The following is a 21,855-nucleotide window of genomic DNA, read 5'->3' on the forward strand; positions in this document are numbered from 1 at the left end:
TCACAAAACTTACCCGGAAAGGCTAAAGGATCTTAACATGTATAGTTTGGAGGAGAGAAGGGAAAGGGGGGACATGATAGAAACTTTCAAATATATCAAGGGTCTTAACAAAGTTCAGGAGGGAAACATTCTTCAAAGGAAAAGAAGTATTAGAACTCGAGGGCATACATTGAGACTGGAGGGGGGGGGGGTTCAGGGGAAATTTAAGGAAAAATTACTTCACAGAAAGGGTAGTGGATAAGTGGAATAGCCTCCCATCAGAGGTGGTAGAGGCTAAGACTGTAGGGCAATTTAAACATGCTTGGGACAGGCATATGAATATCCTTACAAAGAATTAAGATTAAAAAAGGGTTGAGATTGCCTAAAGGATAAAATAAAAAAGGGGCAGACTAGATGGGCCAGGTGGTTCTTATCTGCCGTCAAATTCTATGTTTCTATATGTTTCTATATGAGGATTTCAAACTAGACAAGACAAGACTAGACACGATTTTTAAACACCGGACTGGATTCTAAACACCGGACTGGATTCTTGACAGGACTCTGGACCAAAAAAGAAAAAACTACTATTTAGCTTTGTTTCTTTTTTGTTGTATGGCTGGTGATAATGTTAGGTTCCTGGTGCTCAGAACAAGGGAGATGTTGCGTAGTGAGTCCTGAGCACCAGAACGTGACGCTGAAATAAGGTGTGGAGTGGAAATAGCCCCTAGCACCCTACCTCCATTGTTTCACCCGTGTGGTCAGTTCACGCCTGAGTGACTATGGTTTCTTGGGCCCACGGCAGCCGCGTTTGAAGGGCGGATTAGGTCTGCCCAACTCCGATGCCCCCAGGTCTTAGATTGAGACAAGGCGTGAACCGAGACAGGATAATAACAAGGGGACCTCTAGCTAAAGCAAGCAGAAGGCTAGGGGCTACTAACAACCCTAAAACTAAATATATGTGCGGCACGCCACCAAAGGAAAAGAACAACCAAGGAAATGCTGTCCACTCGCCGACACACTACTGTTGTGTACCGACGGTGACAGCATAAGCAGAACCCTCTGCAAAACACCAGTAACAAATTATAACCGAAGAATACTGCGGCCTAGGCCGACGGACGCGGCAAAGCCGCTACTCACGGAACCGGTACACATACTGGCAAACGGACTGGAACCCCCAAAGTAGCCGACACAGACTCTCAGAACCAGAGGACAGGCAGAATCCCAAACGACAGACCGGTGGACACCAAGAAGCTAGACACTCGCCCAGGCACAGACAAAGCCACAGGACTCCTGGACAGGAACGCTTCACGGCAGGACACAGGATCAGACACTGGAGTCGACACAGGAACCGACACTGGAAGCAGCTAGACAGATACTGCTAGACAGGAGCTCAGGAACTGGCAGAGACTAGCTCAGAACTCAAGAACTCTGGAACTCAGGAAATATCACCAGCATCTGTGAATTGCACTGAGCCAGAATATAACAGAGAGTTTTAATTAATTATGTCGTGCAGCTGCCCTGCTGCACAACTGAGAGGTGCAATCAACAGACAGGTGAGGCTGAACACATGGGAACAAGCTGCAATTACACAGACTCACCACTGGCAGCAAACAAGAGTATTCTTAAACCAGAGCAACGGGAAAATCTGGCCTGAAAGACAACTATAAACATAAAATAGGAATGAACCACTACCTGTGGTTCATAACAGTACCCTTTCCAAAAGGGTGAGCTCCGAACACCCCCATGACACCCACGGGGAACATGAACAGAAGTATAACATAAAATACATAACCAAAATGCAAAGCAGGAATGAGCAACAGCCGTGGCTCATAGCACATTCTACCTGCATCTCACCAACTTCATTCCCCCCGCATCTCACCAGTGTCATCCCCTGCGTATCTCCAGTGCCATCTCCACTGCTTCTCACCAGTGTCATTCTTCCTGCGTCTCACCAACTTCATTCCTCCCGCATCTCACCAGTGTCATCCCCTGTGTATCTCCAGTGCCATCCCCACTGCTTCTCACCAGTGTCATTCTTCCTGCGCCTCACCAACTTCATTCCCCCCACATCTCACCAGTGTCTTCCCCTGCATATCTCCAATGCCATCCCCACTGCTTCTCATCAGTGTCATTCTTCCTGCGTCTCACCAACTTCATTCACCCTGCGTTTCTCCAGTGCCAATTCCCCCGCAACTCACCAACATCTTTCCCCTTGTTTCTCACCAGTGTCATTCTTCCTGTGTCTCACCAACTTCATTCCCCCCGCATGTCACTAGTGTCATCCTCTGTGTATCTCCAGTGCCATCCCCACAGCTTCTCACCCGTGTCATTCTTCCTGCGTCTCACCAACTTCATTCCTCCCGCATCTCACCAGTGTCATCCCCTGCGTATCTCCAGTACCATCCCCACTGCTTCTCACCAGTGTCATGCTTCCTGCGTCTCACCAACTTCATTCCCCCCATTTCTCACCAATGTCATCCCCTGCGTATCTCCAGTGTCATCCCCACTGCTTCTCACCAGTGTCATTCTTCCTGCGTCTCACCAACTTCATTCCTCCCGCATCTCACCAGTGTCATCCCCTGCGTATCTCCAGTGCCATCCCCACTGCTTCTCACCAGTGTCATTCTTCCTGCGTCTCACCAACTTCATTCACCCTGCGTTTCTCCAGTGCCACTTCCCACGCAACTCACCAACATCTTTCCCCTTGCTTCTCACTAGTGTCATTCTTCCTGCATCTCACCAACTTCATTCCCCCTGCATCTCACCAGTGCCATCCCCACTGCTTCTCACCAGTGTCATTCTTCCCGCGTCTCACCAACTTCATTCCCCCTATTTCTCACCAATGTCATCCCCTGCATATCTCCAGTGCCATCCCCACTGCTTCCCACCAGTGTCATTCTTCCTGCGCCTCACCAACTTCATTCCCCCCACATCTCATAAGTGTCATCCCATGCGTATCTCCAGTGCCATCCCCACTGCTTCTCACCAGTGTCATTCTTCCTGTGTCTCACCAACTTCATTCCCCCCGCATCTCACCAGTGTCATCCCCTGCGTATCTCCAGTGCCATCCCCACTGCTTCTCACCAGTGTCATTCTTCCTGTGTCTCACCAACTTCATTCCCCCCGCATCTCACCAGTGTCATCCCATGCGTATCTCCAGTGCCATCCCCACTGCTTCTCACCAGTGTCATTCTTCCTGCGTCTCACCAACTTCATTCACCCTGCGTTTCTCCAGTGCCACTTCCCACGCAACTCACCAACATCTTTCCCCTTGCTTCTCACTAGTGTCATTCTTCCTGCATCTCACCAACTTCATTCCCCCTGCATCTCACCAGTGTCATCCCCTGTGTATCTCCAGTGCCATCCCCACTGATTCTCACCAGTGTCATTCTTCCCGCGTCTCACCAACTTCATTCCCCCTATTTCTCACCAATGTCATCCCCTGCATATCTCCAGTGCCATCCCCACTGCTTCTCACCAGTGTCATTCTTCCTGTGCCTCACCAACTTCATTCCCCCCATATCTTATAAGTGTCATCCCATGCGTATCTCCAGTGCCATCCCCACTGCTTCTCACCAGTGTCATTTTTCCTGCGTCTCACCAACTTCATTCCCCCCGCATCGCACCAGTGTCATCCCCTGCATATCTCCAGTGCCATCCCCACTGCTTCTCACCAATGTCATTCTTCCTGCGTCTCACCAACTTCATTCACCCTGCGTTTCTCCAGTGTCATCCCCTGCGTATCTCCTGTGCCATCCCCACTGCTTCTCACCAGTGTCATTCTTCCTGCGCCTCACCAACTTCATTCCCCCTTTTTCTCACCAATGTCATCCCCTGCATATCTCCAGTGCCATCCCCACTGCTTCTCACCAGTGTCATTCTTCCTGCGTCTCACCAACTTCATTCCCCCCACATCTCATAAGTGTCATCCCCTGCGTATCTCCAGTGCCATCCCCACTGCTTCTCACCAGTGTCATTCTTCCTGCGCCTCACCAACTTCATTCCCCCTATTTCTCACCAATGTCATACCCTGCATATCTCCAGTGCCATCCCCACTGCTTCTCACCAGTGTCATTCTTCCTGCGTCTCACCAACTTCATTCCTCCCGCATCTCACCAGTGTCATCCCCTGCGTATCTCCAGTGCCATCTCCACTGCTTCTCACCAGTGTCATTCTTCCTGCATCTCACCAACTTCATTCACCCTGCGTTTCTCCAGTGCCACTTCCCACGCAACTCACCAACATCTTTCCCCTTGCTTCTCACTAGTGTCATTCTTCCTGCGTCTCAGCAACTTCATTCCCCCTGCATCTCACCAGTGTCATCCCCTGTGTATCTCCAGTGCCATCCCCACTGCTTCTCACCAGTGTCATTCTTCCCACGTCTCACCAACTTCATTCCCCCTATTTCTCACCAATGTCATCCCCTGCGTATCTCCAGTGCCAACTAGGGATTTACGTTTTAGATGAACTAATTTAACTAAAGGCCCATACACCCTTGACGATGCACACGTCATTAATGACCGTCGTTAACGACTTCCCTTGAACTTCCCTTGAACAGCTGAGCAAACGACATGAGCATTCACACTACCAACGACCAAACACCATTCGTCGTTGAAGCATCCAAGCTGAACAGTTTATTAAAACAATGAGCTGGGAACAGGGCTGGTGAACAGTGGCTTGGTCGTTGGTCGTTCACACCATACACATTCAACGACGTCTCTGGTCAGTAACGACCATAGTGGAAATTGAGCATACATGCTCCACAGATAAGCGAGGGTCGTTAACGTCCCGCAGGGCCGCGCATCGGTGGTCGTCGGATGCATACACACTTGATGATATAATGAGCGACGTCGTTGATGAGGGCTGAAATAAACGACGTCGCTCATTTTATCGTCAAGTGTGTATGGGCCTTAAGGCTTATTTACTACAAATGGCAACTAAATGAACAGAAATAATTTCAGAAAGTTGATAATGAATAATGAATCAAATATTTAAAGTTGACATGTGTAAACACTGCCTTTTGCAGTGAAACAAATTGTAAACATACTGTACAGTAGAAGTAAGATTATTCTTGCTGTAAGTAATCACTGTTCTCCCATATTACTGTTTTTCTCAGTCTCAGTGTCCTTTCATATCACAGGATACCAATGAATATGGGCAGAATAGCATGCAGAGTGTGGAGCTTCTAGACCTGCTGTTTGATTTCCAGGATGGTATTCTTCGCCATGAATATTCAACTGCAGAGCCATTCTGGACTAGCTCTGAGCCTAGCGTGAGTATTTAAGGAAATGGGTCATAATAACATGACTGCTTTTTTTTTCTCTAATTGAAACCTCTTGATACAGATTCCTACTCAGGACGAGGATGCATTTTTGTCTTTACTAATGGTATCTGATGACTCCCCATCAAACTCAAATCTCTGGTCACCGGCAGCTAGCGACAGTGGAGTATCTGAAGATGCCCAATCAGATCAACAGGACAGTCCTTTCCAGTACCAGTATACAGACTCTTGCCATGTGATGCCCAACCTGAGGGATCCTCAAGAACCAGATGTATCTATAGATCTGAGTGAGCATGCAGGTAGGTGCGCCAAAGAGCATTTTTTACTTTGATGGGTAAAACTTCAGTACGAAAAGAATTAAACTCATATAAAATATGTAACAAAAAAATATACTGTGGGTTTCAGCAGTCAAAGTAGGAATTTGGACTGACCGCTCACGTCGTATCTGAGGCAAGAAAAAAGTAACTTTCCTATGACTTCAGACTCTTGTGAGCTTTAGACTGTGTAATATTTAATTATATACCACTCCCTATTCAAGTGGGATTTTGTATGTTGTATTGAGAAATGTGTGAATAAGTTCAAGGACTGGAGCCTAATGAATCAGCAGTAGTGCAACTGAAAACAACTTTAATAGAATACAAATAGGGAATGTTTATTAAATGAATGACAATGACAGCCAATAGAATGAAAGTGGGTAATCAAAGATTAGACAATTGTGAGGCAAGGCCAGGAAAATATAATCTTTTATTTCGATATTTACAGCACCACACAAGCAGGTAAACATAAAAACATTACATAAAAACACAGTGACATAGCTAATTACTGTGCCACCAAACCTGTAGACAGCATGATGGCACAGCGATTAGCATTGCTTCTTCCTACCATGAAGATCCTGCAACAAGGGCCTGAACTGTGTACCGTTTGTATAGTCTGCCACAGTTTGACTGGTTTTCCTCCGGGTAGTCCAGTTTCTTCCCACTATCCAAAAACAAATTGGTAGATATTACTCAGATTACACAGTATTGCTTTATGGAATCATATTTATGAATATTAATATTCAATATAACATATATGGTTATTAATATATGGATATATTTAAATTAATATGCGTTATCATATACATCTGCAAATATATTATGTCAGGCTTACAAATTAATTGGCTGATAAATATATGCAGTCCTTATATATACATATGACATGAAATTATGAAGTTAAGATTCCTTAAAGAGAGTTCAAGCTTGAATATTACCGCTCTTTTTATATGATTCTTTATTTACAGGCAGATCAAATCGTACAGAATAAGATATACACAGTAGTGATATATATACTAATTATAATTATATTAAGCTATGCTATGTTTCCTTCGTTACATAACATAAAACAACATGACATAAGTTTCACAAACAGTTTCAATTATTATCATATTTATACTTGCAAGTTAAAGATTGCCATCCCAAGAATCATTCCTTCTGCATGTTCTCCATGACTTCTCCTCCTGACTGACTTCCTTCCTTCTCCTTCTTCTTCTCCCTCTCCCTCTTCCTTCTAACTCCTAACTACAAGTCTGGTCCTTTTATCTCATATTTTACCAATTCAAACTATCATATTCTCATAGTTTCCAATGGAATAGGTAATTATAGGTTTGTCAGATTCCAAGGTGTAATAAAACAAACATTGAACTGGGCTGTCGTGTCCTGTTCACGGAGGCATGGTGTCATAAAAGTGTGGTGTCCACACTGCCTTAAGCAAGTATAGTATTGTAAAATCTGGAATGTCTTTTCATCCAAAGTTCTGTTGTATTGACAAGTTTTCCTGGGGTCGGTTACACAATGTTTTATCAATGGATGTGATCTCTTTTCATAGTAGTTAATTTATACTCCCTAGCTTTTAACCTTCACTGGACAATAGACAAACCAGTAGATTCTGATCTACTGTAAGCACACCTGTGAATTCCAATGACCAACAGAGCTCTGTCACATACCTATTATCATTTATGGCCTAATACCTTTTCTCTACAATGACTCTTGATCTTACTGTAACCTCTCTGGCCTTATTTATGACTAGAGCAGAATAAACCTGTTCCCTACACTATTTTTTACCATCTTGCTGTAAAACACAAATATACAGTATATCTATATAAACACATACACAAACCTAATTTCTTAAATCAGCTAAACATTACCTCATACATTCAAACTTATTTCATATCTATTCCTTACTATATATATCCACTATACTGTCCACCATGGTAACATCGCCTATTTATAATGAATTATATTTTGATTCAGACAACATCTATTGCCCTAATATTAGACGAAGTGCAGACAATTACCTATAAGGCAACAGTCGCCCCCTTGTGGCCATGAGAAATTATTTTGATTGGCCACACATTAAACTAGCGTAATTGCTTCCAAATACATTTCAAAATATTCCTTCAAACATAACTTTCGTTGTAACCATAATATATACCATAAGTGTAATAATAATAACTATTGTGATTTAAAAAAAAAAAATCTCTAAAAATTCTTAGCTTACCTAACCTTATTCTACTTTTACTTTTAACTAAAGCAGACAAGACTGAGGTTTTTATTCAGTATTCATGAGGAAAACTAATTTCTACAGACATTTGGAATACCATAGCCCAATTGTAGACCTTTTTTTCTGTATCTGGATCAGTACGTTTGGACATTTTTGCTGTTCTTGGCTGTAGCAATTTACTGGGATAAGACTGTCATCTGCGTGGTTTGCTTGCAATTGGAGACGCCTTGCGTTTGCTTGCCATTTCGCTGTTTGAGGCAGAGGGCTGTGTACGTCGAGTGCTGTGTCTTGAACATTCAGTACTTGTGACGACCCTCAGTAATGGTCTTTAGCCTTGTGCGTCCTTTAAATGTTTTTCCAATGCCGCAGTTGTGACAAGTGTCCATATTGCTTTTGCACAAACAGGTTGCGATTTTGAATAGAACAGGCATATATGAAACAGTCTTTTTTTTTTTTTTCCTCTTTCTTTCTTTCTTTCTTTCTTTCTTTCTTTCTTTCTTTCTTTCTTTCTTTCTTTCTTTCTTTCCTTGCTTGTTAATAGTAGGTCTTAATTGTCTTCGGGCAATAGTACCACAAATGGCTGTGAGTAGTACACCTACTCTGTTCTGTATTTCCTCACTGAATAAATTACCATGCAGTCTTAAGTCTCCTTATTCTACCTTGAACCTATTTATACATCTCAATCTTAAATAACCCTATACCAGTTTAACCCATATAAAGGCGTTTTCTATCCTACCTATATTTTGACTAATAATTATTTAAAATGCTTTTGATGTGTATATAGTAACATCCTATCAATACAATAAATGAATACAATTTTGCTTCAAACAGATATTAAATATCATTTAGGAATGGCTTTGACTAAATCTAATTCCATCCAGTATTAGATATTTAATTACTTTTGAAGCTTTTACGAAGGAAGCATAGGTAGTATCTACTGTGTAATATAAAAAAAAAAACATAAAATATTTACAAGGTATATAATACAATGATATCAAATATATATATATATATATATATATATATATCAGACAAATGTTTACATATATATTTGATTAAGGTATATGAAGGGATGAGACAGTTCTGTATAATCACAGTGATGAGATGTGCTGTACACTGTTGTGGGAGTGTACATGTAGTTTGAAAGACAAGTAATGATTACTTGTGATGAAAGGGTTAATGAAAAACCTTCCCCTTTCTTGTGAACCTGGAAAACTCCTTGAGGATTTGTCCATATATCAGTCTTTAGGGATGCTATGTAGATTTTGCTGGATAGCAGCGATGAAAGGGTTAATGAAGACCTTTTCCCTTGTAAATTGGAGTCTTTTTGGAGTCTTGCACCATTCTGTATACAGGTTGCCAGGATTACTATGAATCAAACAAAAATACATACAATGAATATCACAGATATTTATACAGTGATTTAACATAGCTTGCTATGCATTCTGTCCTATCTGCTGCATGTTATCAGGTACAGAATTTACAAATGTGTCTTTAAAGATTGAAGAACAAACAAACAATTGTTTCTGGCCTGTGCCAATCTTTCCTGTCACATTGTGTGTCAATGACAGCACAATTGTCGCTGCAGATATGGTGCAGGTTTAATTTGGAAACTGTGGCTGTTTCAACATCAAAGCAAACAATGGCTACATTGGATCTAACAAGTAAAGGAATGATACTACCGTATTCACTTGTGACCATACTCCCTTGTGATGCAGCCTGGGCCCAGACTGTCCCCAACCATAGCGTTTGCTGCTTGCTGTGGCTCCTTAGTCTGGAAGAAACTTGGAGCTTCTGAAAAAACCTACTTTTGTGGGGAGAGAAACTTGTTAGACTTTGCCAAATATGTATTGCAGGTCCCAGGGCTTTCTGTCTTTCCACACCTGTAATAAAATGGTTATGGCACCAGGGCATAAAAACATTCTCATCCTGGTGATACTTTTTGTCATTGTTAATTGGTGTGTGGTTTGCAGAATGACACTCTGCATGTGGTCTCTCTGAGAGCATGCAAACATTTGCACCATCACTAGATGTCTCTGAGTGTTGTGTGGGGGTTACAAAAGTTTGGGAACTTTGTTTGTAAACATGCATTCCTGAATTAATTTCATGGATTTCCCCTTTAAACATGTTTCCAGGTGAATACATTTCAAGGTTTGCAACTCTGGTTGCCATGGGAGTTTTCACCATGGGGAACTTCTCCACCCCTGTGTGCACTGTACTGCAGCTATCAGTGTTTAAATCTGCTGACAATTCACCTTTGCCTAAGGGCATAACAAATTCTTCATTTACATTGGGAACTCTGAGAGTGTATTCAGCAGAATACTCATAATCTGAGTTACAATAATCTTCCCCTTTAGTAGAAACAGTATAGGGGACATCTCCTATTGCTGCTACCTCCTTTACATTAATGTGCTGTCTGATGATAGACACATCCTGCACATTGCTACTTTCTTCTTTTACCAAAGAGGCTGTTCTGCTGGTGGTCTGTGTGACCATAGCAGACTCTGTGTGCTGCACATGGACAATGCTGTCCTGAGTCTCACCTACATCTACAATGTTCTCCCTTGTACTTTCTTTTATCTCCTCCTGAGAGGTCATGACAGTTTGCTTACAATCTGCCAGGCTTTTTGCTTCTGCCCCAAACTTTTTTTGTTTATTTTTCTTTTTAAGGGACTTAAATAATGAATGCATTTTTGCATTAATGGTCAGGCACGCCTTACGAAGACGTGAACCTGATTCTTCTTTACATTTCTGTTTGGCTTCTAAAGCCGCAGTTCTGCGCATTTTTCTTAATGCTACAGAAAACTTTTGCATTTTTAACATTGCAATCATTTACAATGCTAAATTTTTATATTCCTTGTTTTTGTACTGACGGTATCCTCTCCTTAAGATTGACCGGTGTCTTAAGGTTAAACTCTAATACCTGGTACATTTATACATTTATTTGGAAATACTCATTTCCACTGTGCACATTTTCTATTCTAGGCCTTTAAATTCTTTATTCTCATTTGTAACCTATTCCACTGTGATCTTGTACTTTGCCAGCAGGCTTATAGCCATTGGTGCTGCTTCCTAATAGATATTATGTTAGTTAAAATAACGTATATTGCACTAACACATTTATCCTAGGTTATACAGAATACAAAATTGACATTACACAATGGTAATAAATTTTCATAGATACATCCCCACCGTGATTCTGCAGATTTGGTAGCCAGCTTATAGCATTTGCTACTCCTCATAAATATTATAAATCAGATAATCAGATTCAGTAATAACAAGTCCAATTCGTGGTCGCCAATATTGCTTTATGGAATCATATTTATGAATATTAATATTCAATATAACATATATGGTTATTAATATATGGATATATTTAAATTAATATGCGTTATCATATACATCTGCAAATATATTATGTCAGGCTTACAAATTAATTGGCTGATAAATATATGCAGTCCTTATATATACATATGACATGAAATTATGAAGTTAAGATTCCTTAAAGAGAGTTCAAGCTTGAATATTACCGCTCTTTTTATATGATTCTTTATTTACAGGCAGATCAAATCGTACAGAATAAGATATACACAGTAGTGATATATATACTAATTATAATTATATTAAGCTATGCTATGTTTCCTTCGTTACATAACATAAAACAACATGACATAAGTTTCACAAACAGTTTCAATTATTATCATATTTATACTTGCAAGTTAAAGATTGCCATCCCAAGAATCATTCCTTCTGCATGTTCTCCATGACTTCTCCTCCTGACTGACTTCCTTCCTTCTCCTTCTTCTTCTCCCTCTCCCTCTTCCTTCTAACTCCTAACTACAAGTCTGGTCCTTTTATCTCATATTTTACCAATTCAAACTATCATATTCTCATAGTTTCCAATGGAATAGGTAATTATAGGTTTGTCAGATTCCAAGGTGTAATAAAACAAACATTGAACTGGGCTGTCGTGTCCTGTTCACGGAGGCATGGTGTCATAAAAGTGTGGTGTCCACACTGCCTTAAGCAAGTATAGTATTGTAAAATCTGGAATGTCTTTTCATCCAAAGTTCTGTTGTATTGACAAGTTTTCCTGGGGTCGGTTACACAATGTTTTATCAATGGATGTGATCTCTTTTCATAGTAGTTAATTTATACTCCCTAGCTTTTAACCTTCACTGGACAATAGACAAACCAGTAGATTCTGATCTACTGTAAGCACACCTGTGAATTCCAATGACCAACAGAGCTCTGTCACATACCTATTATCATTTATGGCCTAATACCTTTTCTCTACAATGACTCTTGATCTTACTGTAACCTCTCTGGCCTTATTTATGACTAGAGCAGAATAAACCTGTTCCCTACACTATTTTTTACCATCTTGCTGTAAAACACAAATATACAGTATATCTATATAAACACATACACAAACCTAATTTCTTAAATCAGCTAAACATTACCTCATACATTCAAACTTATTTCATATCTATTCCTTACTATATATATCCACTATACTGTCCACCATGGTAACATCGCCTATTTATAATGAATTATATTTTGATTCAGACAACATCTATTGCCCTAATATTAGACGAAGTGCAGACAATTACCTATAAGGCAACAACAGACAGGCTGTTGCAGCTCCATCACTGAGTCCAAAAATCTCCGTCAGAAGAAGGAGACTCTGGCCTTGACACTCCCACAAAATGGAGGTGACACAAATCCGTTTTGAAAAACTGGGTCCATTGCCAACCCCTCCTCATCCCCAAATGGCTGCAGACTGTCAATTAACTGGCGTGCATATGCACTGTGTGGGTCCTGTGCATGCGCAATTTTCACATGGCACATTGGTGTTACAGCTCAGCATTGTTTTATTCTAATAAATTTAATAGTCAAAACTCACCACCAAATCATACGCGTGCGTATGTAAATCTGGCTCTGATACTAGCCAGTGTGCCTCGGCAGCCACTGACTTCACTGCACCTCACTGGTATTTATAGTACACTTTCAATTTCTCAGGCTTTGTTAATGTAGAGAGGAAGAAACGTTATACAGGTTGAGTATCCCTTATCCAAAATGCTTGGGACCAGAGGTATTTTGGATATCGGATTTTTCCGTATTTTGGAATAATTGCATACCATAATGAGATATCATGGCGATGAGACCTAAGTCTAAGCACAGAATGCATTTATGTTTCATATACACATTATACATACAGCCTGAAGGTCATTTTAGCCAATATTTTTAATAACTTTGTGCATGAAATAAAGTTTGTGTACATAAACACAATTCATGTATGTTTCATATACACCTTATACACACAGCCTGAAGGTCTTATAATACAATATTTGTAATAACTTTGTGTATTAGACAAAGTTTGTGTACATTGAGCCATCAGAAAACAAAGGTTTCACTTTCTCACTCTCATTCAAAAAAGTCCGTATTTCGGAATATTCCATATTTCGGAATATTTGGATATGGGATACTCAACCTGTATTTTATATCTGTCCCCATTACATAAGAGTCTCCTCACATAAGATGAATGGTGTGAGAAGTAACAATTCAATAATGTTATATTACCTTGGAGTCCTTTATAGAAAGTAGCAGCACAAATCTAAATGTCACATGTACGATATATGCAAAAGCAACATTTTCCCCAGCACAGTCTAAAACCCTAATAAATAGCAAATCTCGAACCAACTCTGGATAATTATTTTACTTGCATGTCATGAGCTATAGAGCAAATACATTTTCACTATTGCAAGAACATTTCTTTTTGCTAAAGCTCATGATATTGTATGAACTAAGATGTTCCAGAGTTGGTTCGTGATTTGCCATCTATTAGGGTTTTAGACAATTTCAGAGACAATTTATTATATGCATATTCCCTTCTGAGTTATTTTGGGAGCTCCTTCACTCCACTAAAGCTGCAGTCTTACTTACATGTACCCTGAAGGCACCAACCATATAGCCAATGATCATATGTATGCCAAAATAAAGGAAGGAGAAAAAAACTCATCCGTACAGGTGCGTATAGTGTTATTAGAACTGTGAAAAAATGAGGAAGAATCCTCTAATACGCAGCTTCTCAAACTCAGTCCTCAGGACCCCAAACAGTTCACTTTTTCCAGGTCTCCTCACAGAATTGCAAGTGAAATAATCATTCGTAAAAAATTTTTAACTTTTATTGGGGGATTTATATTGAAACATTATTGTTAACAAACAATAACTTAACAAGTGAAATATTATAAACAGAGAGAATAAGAAAGTGTTTAGAAATTAGAAATAACGAGTAAAATAAATGCACATGGCTAATATACCAACAGGTAAGTATAGTTCATTTTCTATTTTTCTACTAGTTATAGCCAATATTTTTGTAAACTGGATATTGTTGTATATGCATTAATAAACATCTATTTATATAAATCCATATGAGAGTTAATGCCTGTAGGGTAATCAGGACAGATTTGTGTGTTATAATTGGTGTGGGGATTAAGGTCTGTAGAGTAATTTAAATACACTTGTGTGTTACAATCCTGCTATAATGATTTCATATAGTTTTGTTTTGTTTGTTTTTTTTGTCTGTAAACTGATATAGCAATAGTTGACCCAAATATAAAACAGTATCAATTCATGTAAACTGCTCAATGTTACTAATTTGAAGCAGAATGAGGGTTTACTGTTTTTGTTAGGTCTCTCATGGTATCCACATATACCCCGTGGATTCAACAATTTCACATATATCAACAATAGATATCCCACTCGTAATAAGGAGATAGGTACTAAAGAGTATTTTAAAAGGGTCAGGTGTTGATCAATTAACTATATGGTGTTCATAAATTTAGATTTTCAGTCTCTGGTAGCTAAATATAAATAAGTATGCTCCTAAGCCTGAGTTTGTTTATATATCCAAATTGCAAGTACATTATAATTAAGATGCTGCACGTTATTTTTAAATTAGAAAATGGAGAGACAGAAGTTCCTTTTGGCACTCTTTATTATAATTGGTCGCTGCAGTATCTCAGATAATTCAAAAATTATATAGTGCAGTTTCCCATAGCCACATAAGAGGATCTCATTACAATCCTTATAGTTCAGGTTAAGAATGGACAATATGGTGTCCCTATATATTTATCTACTGTAAATACACAGTGAAAGCTGCCTGTGCCCATTTATCAAGAACTGCATATGCAATGTGAGCTGGGTGAGATATTAGCGCCCATAATCACATTGCCCGGTGTTTTCGAGTTAGGGGCTTAGTCTTGCAAGCCACCTTTTCTCATTTTCAATGACGAAAAAATGGTTCTCCATACAGTTTCTATGTTTTGCCGAAAGTGGTTTCAGCAATTTCCAGGAAATTGTTTTTTTTTATCACATTTGGCCAGTTCCTGGGATCAGAATAATCTGGCTCTACTGGATGTAGTTCAAGCTCTGCGGATTTACTGCGGCAAAACTTCTGTCTGACGCATGGATCCTCTACTTGTCCATTACGACAAACGTGGTCGGCCGGCTATTAAGCAGACCATTGCACTTTGGATTTTCTCGGTCATCACTGCTATTCTAGTGCAGGGTATCTGGCACCAGATTAAGCAGCTGCACATTTCACTAAGGCGGTGGAGACCTCTTGAGCAGCATGACACAGGGCTTTGGTGGAAAAAGTCTGTTGTACAGCTTCCTGGTCCTCTATCCACACATTTGTTTGTTGTTACTGTTTTTATGCTTTTGCCCCTGGTAATGCCTACTTTAAATGTACAGTTCTCCAGTAGGGCAGTCTGAGTATTCCCTCCCCTGGGGGCAGCTGTTGAGTTAATTTTAGGAAGATGGCATCTGTGCACTAGAGGGAAAGACTCACTGTGTGGCGTCATCTTCCCGAAGTTGTCACTGGGAAGATGGCGCTGCAGAGGAGGAACCCACTTCCAGGATCAAGGCCAGTGTACTCTGGAGGAGGAGGAGGGTGGCAGACCTGCCTGGGCAATTAGTATCCCAGGCCTGGGCAATTAGTACCCGTACACCCCCCTCTCTCGATGCCAGTGCCTATCACAAGGTCTCTATCATTTGCTTAATTATACATATGTTACATTATACATTACGGCTGTGGTGTATTCACTACACTGTGTTGCTGTTATCAGTTTGGTACATTATCATGTATACCTATCATTACTTATACAACTTTTCCACCAAAAACCCAGGTCAGACCCAGGTTTCAGGACATGGTTCCAACTCGGGTCAGACCCTGTTTACACTGCACCTTGGATCCGGGTTATTCCCAGGTCAGCCCCGTTTACACTGAAGCTGGGTCTGCTCAGCATGTCACTCACAGACACTCCCTTGAGGCGGACCTCTGCATACACATCAGCAACTTTTAAGCATAACCTGGGGTGGATAACCCGGGTCGAGCTGTTTACACTGCACCATTATTTTGGTCCAAACCTAGTAGCTACCAGGCCAGAATCCCAGGTCACTCAACCTGGGATATTTTTCACGGATCCTTTTACACGAAGCTCTGACCTGGGTAGATCCGGCAATAACCTAGGTTATAGCGACAGTGTAAAAGTGGTATCACTAATATATATTTATAAAAGGGGCAAAACGATGCACTCTCTAATGGTTAGGCAAGCCGCTGTGAGCCACTAATACTGCATTTCCTTGGTGGGACCTTCTTGCTCCAGCCTGACACTGACAGTCACAGTATTACCATATAATAATGATTTACATAAAGGACCATCATAACACATTTTTAGACATGAACCATCAATGTACAAATATATTCAGTGTTGGCAGCTGTAGCTCTATTAAAAAATAAGATATTACCACTAACCAATAGATGGCTGACGATTTTTCCTGTTCTTTAGGACAGTAAAGGTAATACATGATCTGCAGAAGTGGCATATTGTAGCGCTATGTCACTCACCTTGGACTATAGTTACTAATTGGCAGCTTTTAAAAGCTGCTGATTTTGGTGGTTTTGCCCATAGAATTTAAACGAGCAATAATATTAAGTGCAAATCATAATTTTGATTCCAAAACTGCGAAAATCAGCTTCTTTAACCCTGCTGCTCTGCTCGGGTCTACTATACTCATGTACTGTTCAGGTCAATATGACCCGTATCATAAAACTACGCTTTTAATTAATATTCAAACAAGGGATATCGAGGAAATTGAGGATGCATACGAGGGATATCGAGCAGGATGTCATGTTCACATTATATTTGTTCATTTATTTTTTTAAAGAACATACGGAGTTGTAGTGATGGTTTCATTTACAATGTCATCCCCATTGTGTGTGAAAACATGAAAAGATGACATATTCCAAGATGACATAATCCAAGATGACATAATCCAAATGTAAACCAATGAACTGACACTGTATTCATAATTTTCATAATTTTTATTGTTGAAGTAATGTGTTTCTAATTTCATTTTGGGTCCAATAGATCCGAACAGTACAGCAGGGTTTTAAAAAGCTGCCATTTAGTAAATATATCCCTAGTTTTGCAAAAAAGCACCTGAATCTGCAGGCCAGACGCTTGCACCAGTTGGGAAAATATTGTGAGTTCTTTTCTAAGAGCAAATACTTTGTACTGAATTAAAAAATTTCATTATGCGTAATCTCTTTATTTTAAATGACAGGAAGGGACTGCGGTTCTTCACTTTTTTTTTTCTTTCCAAAAAGGGCCCTGAACTCACTGGCATTTCAGAAGGGGATGTGGTTATGTGACCGGCGGTCACAATACCGACGGCTATATCCCACCCATTCTTAACCCCGACAGTCGGCATACCGACTAACAGGGACTATTCCCACTTGTGACACCACGACACCCTTAGAGTGGGAATAGAACCTGTGGTGAGCGCAGCTTGCAACCGAGCCCACAAGGGGCTTCGTTGCGCTCCCCTCCCCGCTGGCATTCTACTTCCTGGGATTCAGCGTCGGTATGGTGACCGGCGGGACCCCATGTGCCAGTCACCCATACACAACTCATCAGAAGGGCTGGAGATCATATCTGGTCTCTAAACACACAACACACAAATAAACAGTGAAATTAATAAAGTGTGTGGTTCTACAGTAGTATTAAGGCTTCACTTATTTATTTATTTTTTAAAAACAGCTAGATTGTTCTGCAGAGAAAGAAGACAAATTTGATGAATCAGGCCCAAGATATGTTTGGTTCGGTTTTTCTTCTCATACTTAATGGATGACCACAAATCACTGCCTTATGTGCCTCACACAGGAACATAGGGGAAATAGAGGGGGTCATGTCTCAGCTGCTGATTGAGATGGCCCTATTGTTCATGTGTCGGGGGATCTATGGGGTCTAAATTGGGGGTGGATAATAGTTGAATCGGGTGTAGTATGGTATGCCGGCGGCCGGCCTCCCGGCGACCAGCATACCGGCGCCGGGAGCCCAACCGCCGGCATACCGTCAGTGTGGCGAGCGCAAATGAGCCCCTTGCGGGCTCACTATGCTCGCCACGCTGCAGGCACGGTGGCGCGCTACGCGTGCCATGCTATTTTATTCTCCCTCCAGGGGGGTCGTGGACCCCCACGAGGGAGAAAAAGTGTCAGTATGTCGGCTGTCGGGATACCGGCGCCGGTATACTGTGCGCCGGGATCCCGACAGTCGGCATACTGAAGACCACCCGTTGAATCATGACCCCGGTAAGTGTAGCTAAGTACTTGTAAAGATAGAAGCATCAAAAATATATTGGGTGGGTTCAGCACTCAAAAAGATCACATCTAATCTAGTATAAACTACTGTGACAAGATCACTGGAATATTGTCTGAAGGCCCAGGTTTCTCAGCTATGTGTTTTAAAACCCCAGGAATATTGTGTTGGTTCTGCTGAGAGCTTTTGGTTTTTGGTAAGAACCGCATAAGCGTTCTGTGGTTGGATGTGAGAAGAGAGGCCGTGTTCTCCATCCATTTAGCATCACAGAATGCTAACTAGGGCTTTCAGCTATATGGGTGTGTAAAAAAAGCTGTCAACATTATCATTGCTCTCTCACACTGCTTGGGGAAAGAGGAGAGACTACGGAGTCTGCCTGGTAAACTTGTCCTTGTATTCTATTTTGTGAGATTATCCTTTGTTTAGTTAGTGGCAGCTAGCAAGGTATTTTATTTTGATGTTTATTTCTGTTTAGCTGCACAATAAAATGTTTGAGGTCAGTTGCACCAAACCAACAGACTTGTGTGATCTCTCAGCTATTGCACACTGCCATATACCCCCCTGACCGTACTACACTTCATATAAATCGTTCACTAGCCATGCAACAAACAGAAGATGTTGCAACAGAAGAAGGTGAAGGGATGCAGAGTTTTGGGAATAAATACGCTGAAGAGACTGCGACATAGATTTGAACATGTCCAGGTGACATTCAAGAGTGGTTTTAAAATCTCATAACATGGCAACACTACCCCAACTATAACCCATATATGCAGTAAGCAACTAAAAGTGTGGAAAAGGCCAGCTTGAGTGTGATTATGAGCATAAATATTTGAAAAGGTATAAGGGATATCACTTAAGCTCCCCACTAAACTTAAATATCTTCCCTCAGGATCCCAAACCCTCATGGACACAACAAAGGTAAGATGGTCTGCAAATAAAATGGATACACCTTTGTACAGTTAGGCGCAAGGGTGTGAAAGGTGCTTTGGAAACAATTGGATTTTAGTATCACATGGAGGGTACCAGAGAAAATGTGTCTCCTGCAGAACACCACGTCACCTCTCAGCTTTTGGAGTGTATGCATGGCCGGCAACAGAAATCGTGGCGGTTGCTGCTGTTTGTATGTCCCCATAGAATGGGTGTGTCACAGACTTGTGTCCGGCACCACGAGAGGCTGGGCAGTGGCATTTCTGCTGGGCTAGCTCAAGGCTGCTCCTTGGCGACAGCTGCAGTGAGACAGGGAGAAGTGCCAGCACTGCACTGCATCAGCTCAGCGTCATGACCGGCACCACAGAGAGGAACCAAACCAAGAGGCAGAATAAGGGAGGGGGAGCGGGGGTTTAAAGTTGGTGCCGCCGGCCGGCCTGCCTGCAAGGTGTTTTTTTTACTAATTGTCAGGCAAGCAGTATAAAAAGTATTAAAAGGCACTGCAGACCCATTATTTTCTGTCCCTGATCCACAGGGCCCCTCTGCCCCTCAGAGGACACCCCCCCCCCCTCCTCTCTTTGACCCCCCTGTTTCTGAGCCTAAGTGTATGTAATAGGGGGGAGTGCCTTTTGTATTCAGAAATATTAATTTAAGTACCATCTAAAGATAGACATGGCAAAGCAGATGGGTACCACAAACAAACAAACAGAAATGTAGAACAGTGAAGGCCACCATGGATGTGAAAGAATCAACATGTGCCCAACTTGGCAGCAGCTCTAGGTGACAAGGGACAAGAAAGAGAAAGGAATACAATGTGACATTTTTATTATTGTCATTCTAAGGGGCCTATTTACTGTATTAACATTATTTTTACTAAAAAATATGAAAGAGTGTTTTAACAACCTTTTTTAGATTATTTTAGTATCACTCTCAAATGTATTAAAGGGCTTTTGGAGCAGTTTTCGTGAAAAACTGCTCCTAACCCTTTAATTGTAATTTTTTTAGTAACCCACATCGCATTTCCGATACTTATAATGGTAAATATGATATGGCCAAATTTACTAAAAAACTTCAGAGAAAAGGCAAAGAAAGTCGTGCGGGACCCAGCCAGCGTGATCAGCTCTGTGTGTTCGATGGATACACAAGCTGATCACCTTTAAGAAAAAAATATACGTTATGGTAAGAACTTACCGTTGTTAACGGTATTTCTCCTAAGTCCACAGGATAACAATGAGATATGATGGAGTGACAGCGGATTGGCACCAAACGATCACAAGCTTTTAGTCCTCCCAGGATGCAACGGGCCCGTCCATATATCCCCACCCACTGGCTCAGGCAAATCAGTTGTATTCCAAAGCATTTAGGCAGGAACATCATGTAGAGCCCTAATCACGCGAGCAGAACACACATGCACACCCTTCCGTACAAGAAGGAAGAGGTTTAGTGAGTAGAAAGATCCTCAAATCAGGGGCGTCAGGGTGGGATCCCTGTGGAACCTGTGGACTTAGGAGAAATACCATTATCAACAGTAAGTTCTTACCATAACGTATATTTCTCCGGCAGGGTCCACAGGTTATCCACAGGATAACAATGGGATTTCCCAAAGCAATTTAGTGGTGGGGACTCTCCTGATTAGACAGGAGAACCTTTCGCCCGAATTCAGCGTCATGAGAGGCAAAGGAATAATGTCTAATGAATGTGTTAATGAAAGACCATGTGGCTGCCTTACATATCTGTTCTGCTGAAGCACCATTTTGTGCTGCTCATGAAGGACCTACCTTACGAGTAGAGTGAGCAGAGACATTATCCGGAACAGGGAGATCAGCTCGAGAATATGCTTCTGAAATCGTCATTCGAAGCCATCTTGCCAGCGTCTGTTTAGTAGCAGGCCATCCTCTCTTGGCACTGGTACGATCCACGTAGATCCTTAATGCCCGGACTACGTCCAGCGACGCATCTCCCACAGAAAGTCCCGACACCTGAAAAGCCGGGACTACAATTTCTTCATCAAGGTGGAATTTAGACACTACCTTCGGAAGATACCCAGATCTAGTTCTTAGAGCTGCTTTATCTGGATAAAAAGTCAGAAAAGGAGAACGTCAAGACAGTGCTCCTAAATCTGATACTCTTCTAGCTGATGCCATAGTCAGTAGAAAGAGAACTTTAGCTGTCAACCATTTATGATCCATTATTAAGTGGTTCAAATGGAGCAACTTGAAGGGCTTTCAGGATTACATTTAAGTCCCAAGGCACTGTAGGAGGAACAAAGGGAGGCTGAATGCGCAGCATTCCCTGGAAGAAAGTACGCACATCCTGTAAATTGGCAATTTTCTTTTGGAACCATACAGTCAATGCTGATACTTGTACTCTCAAGGAAGCCACCTTCAAATCTTTAACCATTCCTGCCTGAAGGAAATCTAAGACCCTAGAAATTTGGAAAGATTTCAGGTCTATATTTCTTTC

At 41.3% G+C, this 21,855-nt stretch overlaps 1 protein-coding gene across 5 annotated transcripts in view; it reads left to right on the forward strand.

The window, feature by feature from the left end:
* CREB3L3 (cAMP responsive element binding protein 3 like 3) overlaps nt 1–21,855 on the forward strand; it is a 330,836-nt gene that overhangs the window by 245,682 nt on the left and 63,299 nt on the right. For all 5 annotated transcript variants that reach the window (XM_063914872.1, XM_063914871.1, XM_063914870.1 and 2 more), the window contains 2 exons: nt 5,120–5,251; nt 5,325–5,559. In XM_063914872.1, coding sequence (XP_063770942.1) covers nt 5,147–5,251; nt 5,325–5,559 — 340 coding nt within the window. In that variant the 5' untranslated portion in view covers nt 5,120–5,146. The remainder of the gene's footprint in view (nt 1–5,119; nt 5,252–5,324; nt 5,560–21,855) is intronic.

This window comes from Pseudophryne corroboree, chromosome 1, assembly GCF_028390025.1.
Source record: "Pseudophryne corroboree isolate aPseCor3 chromosome 1, aPseCor3.hap2, whole genome shotgun sequence".
Taxonomy (NCBI): domain Eukaryota; kingdom Metazoa; phylum Chordata; class Amphibia; order Anura; family Myobatrachidae; genus Pseudophryne; species Pseudophryne corroboree.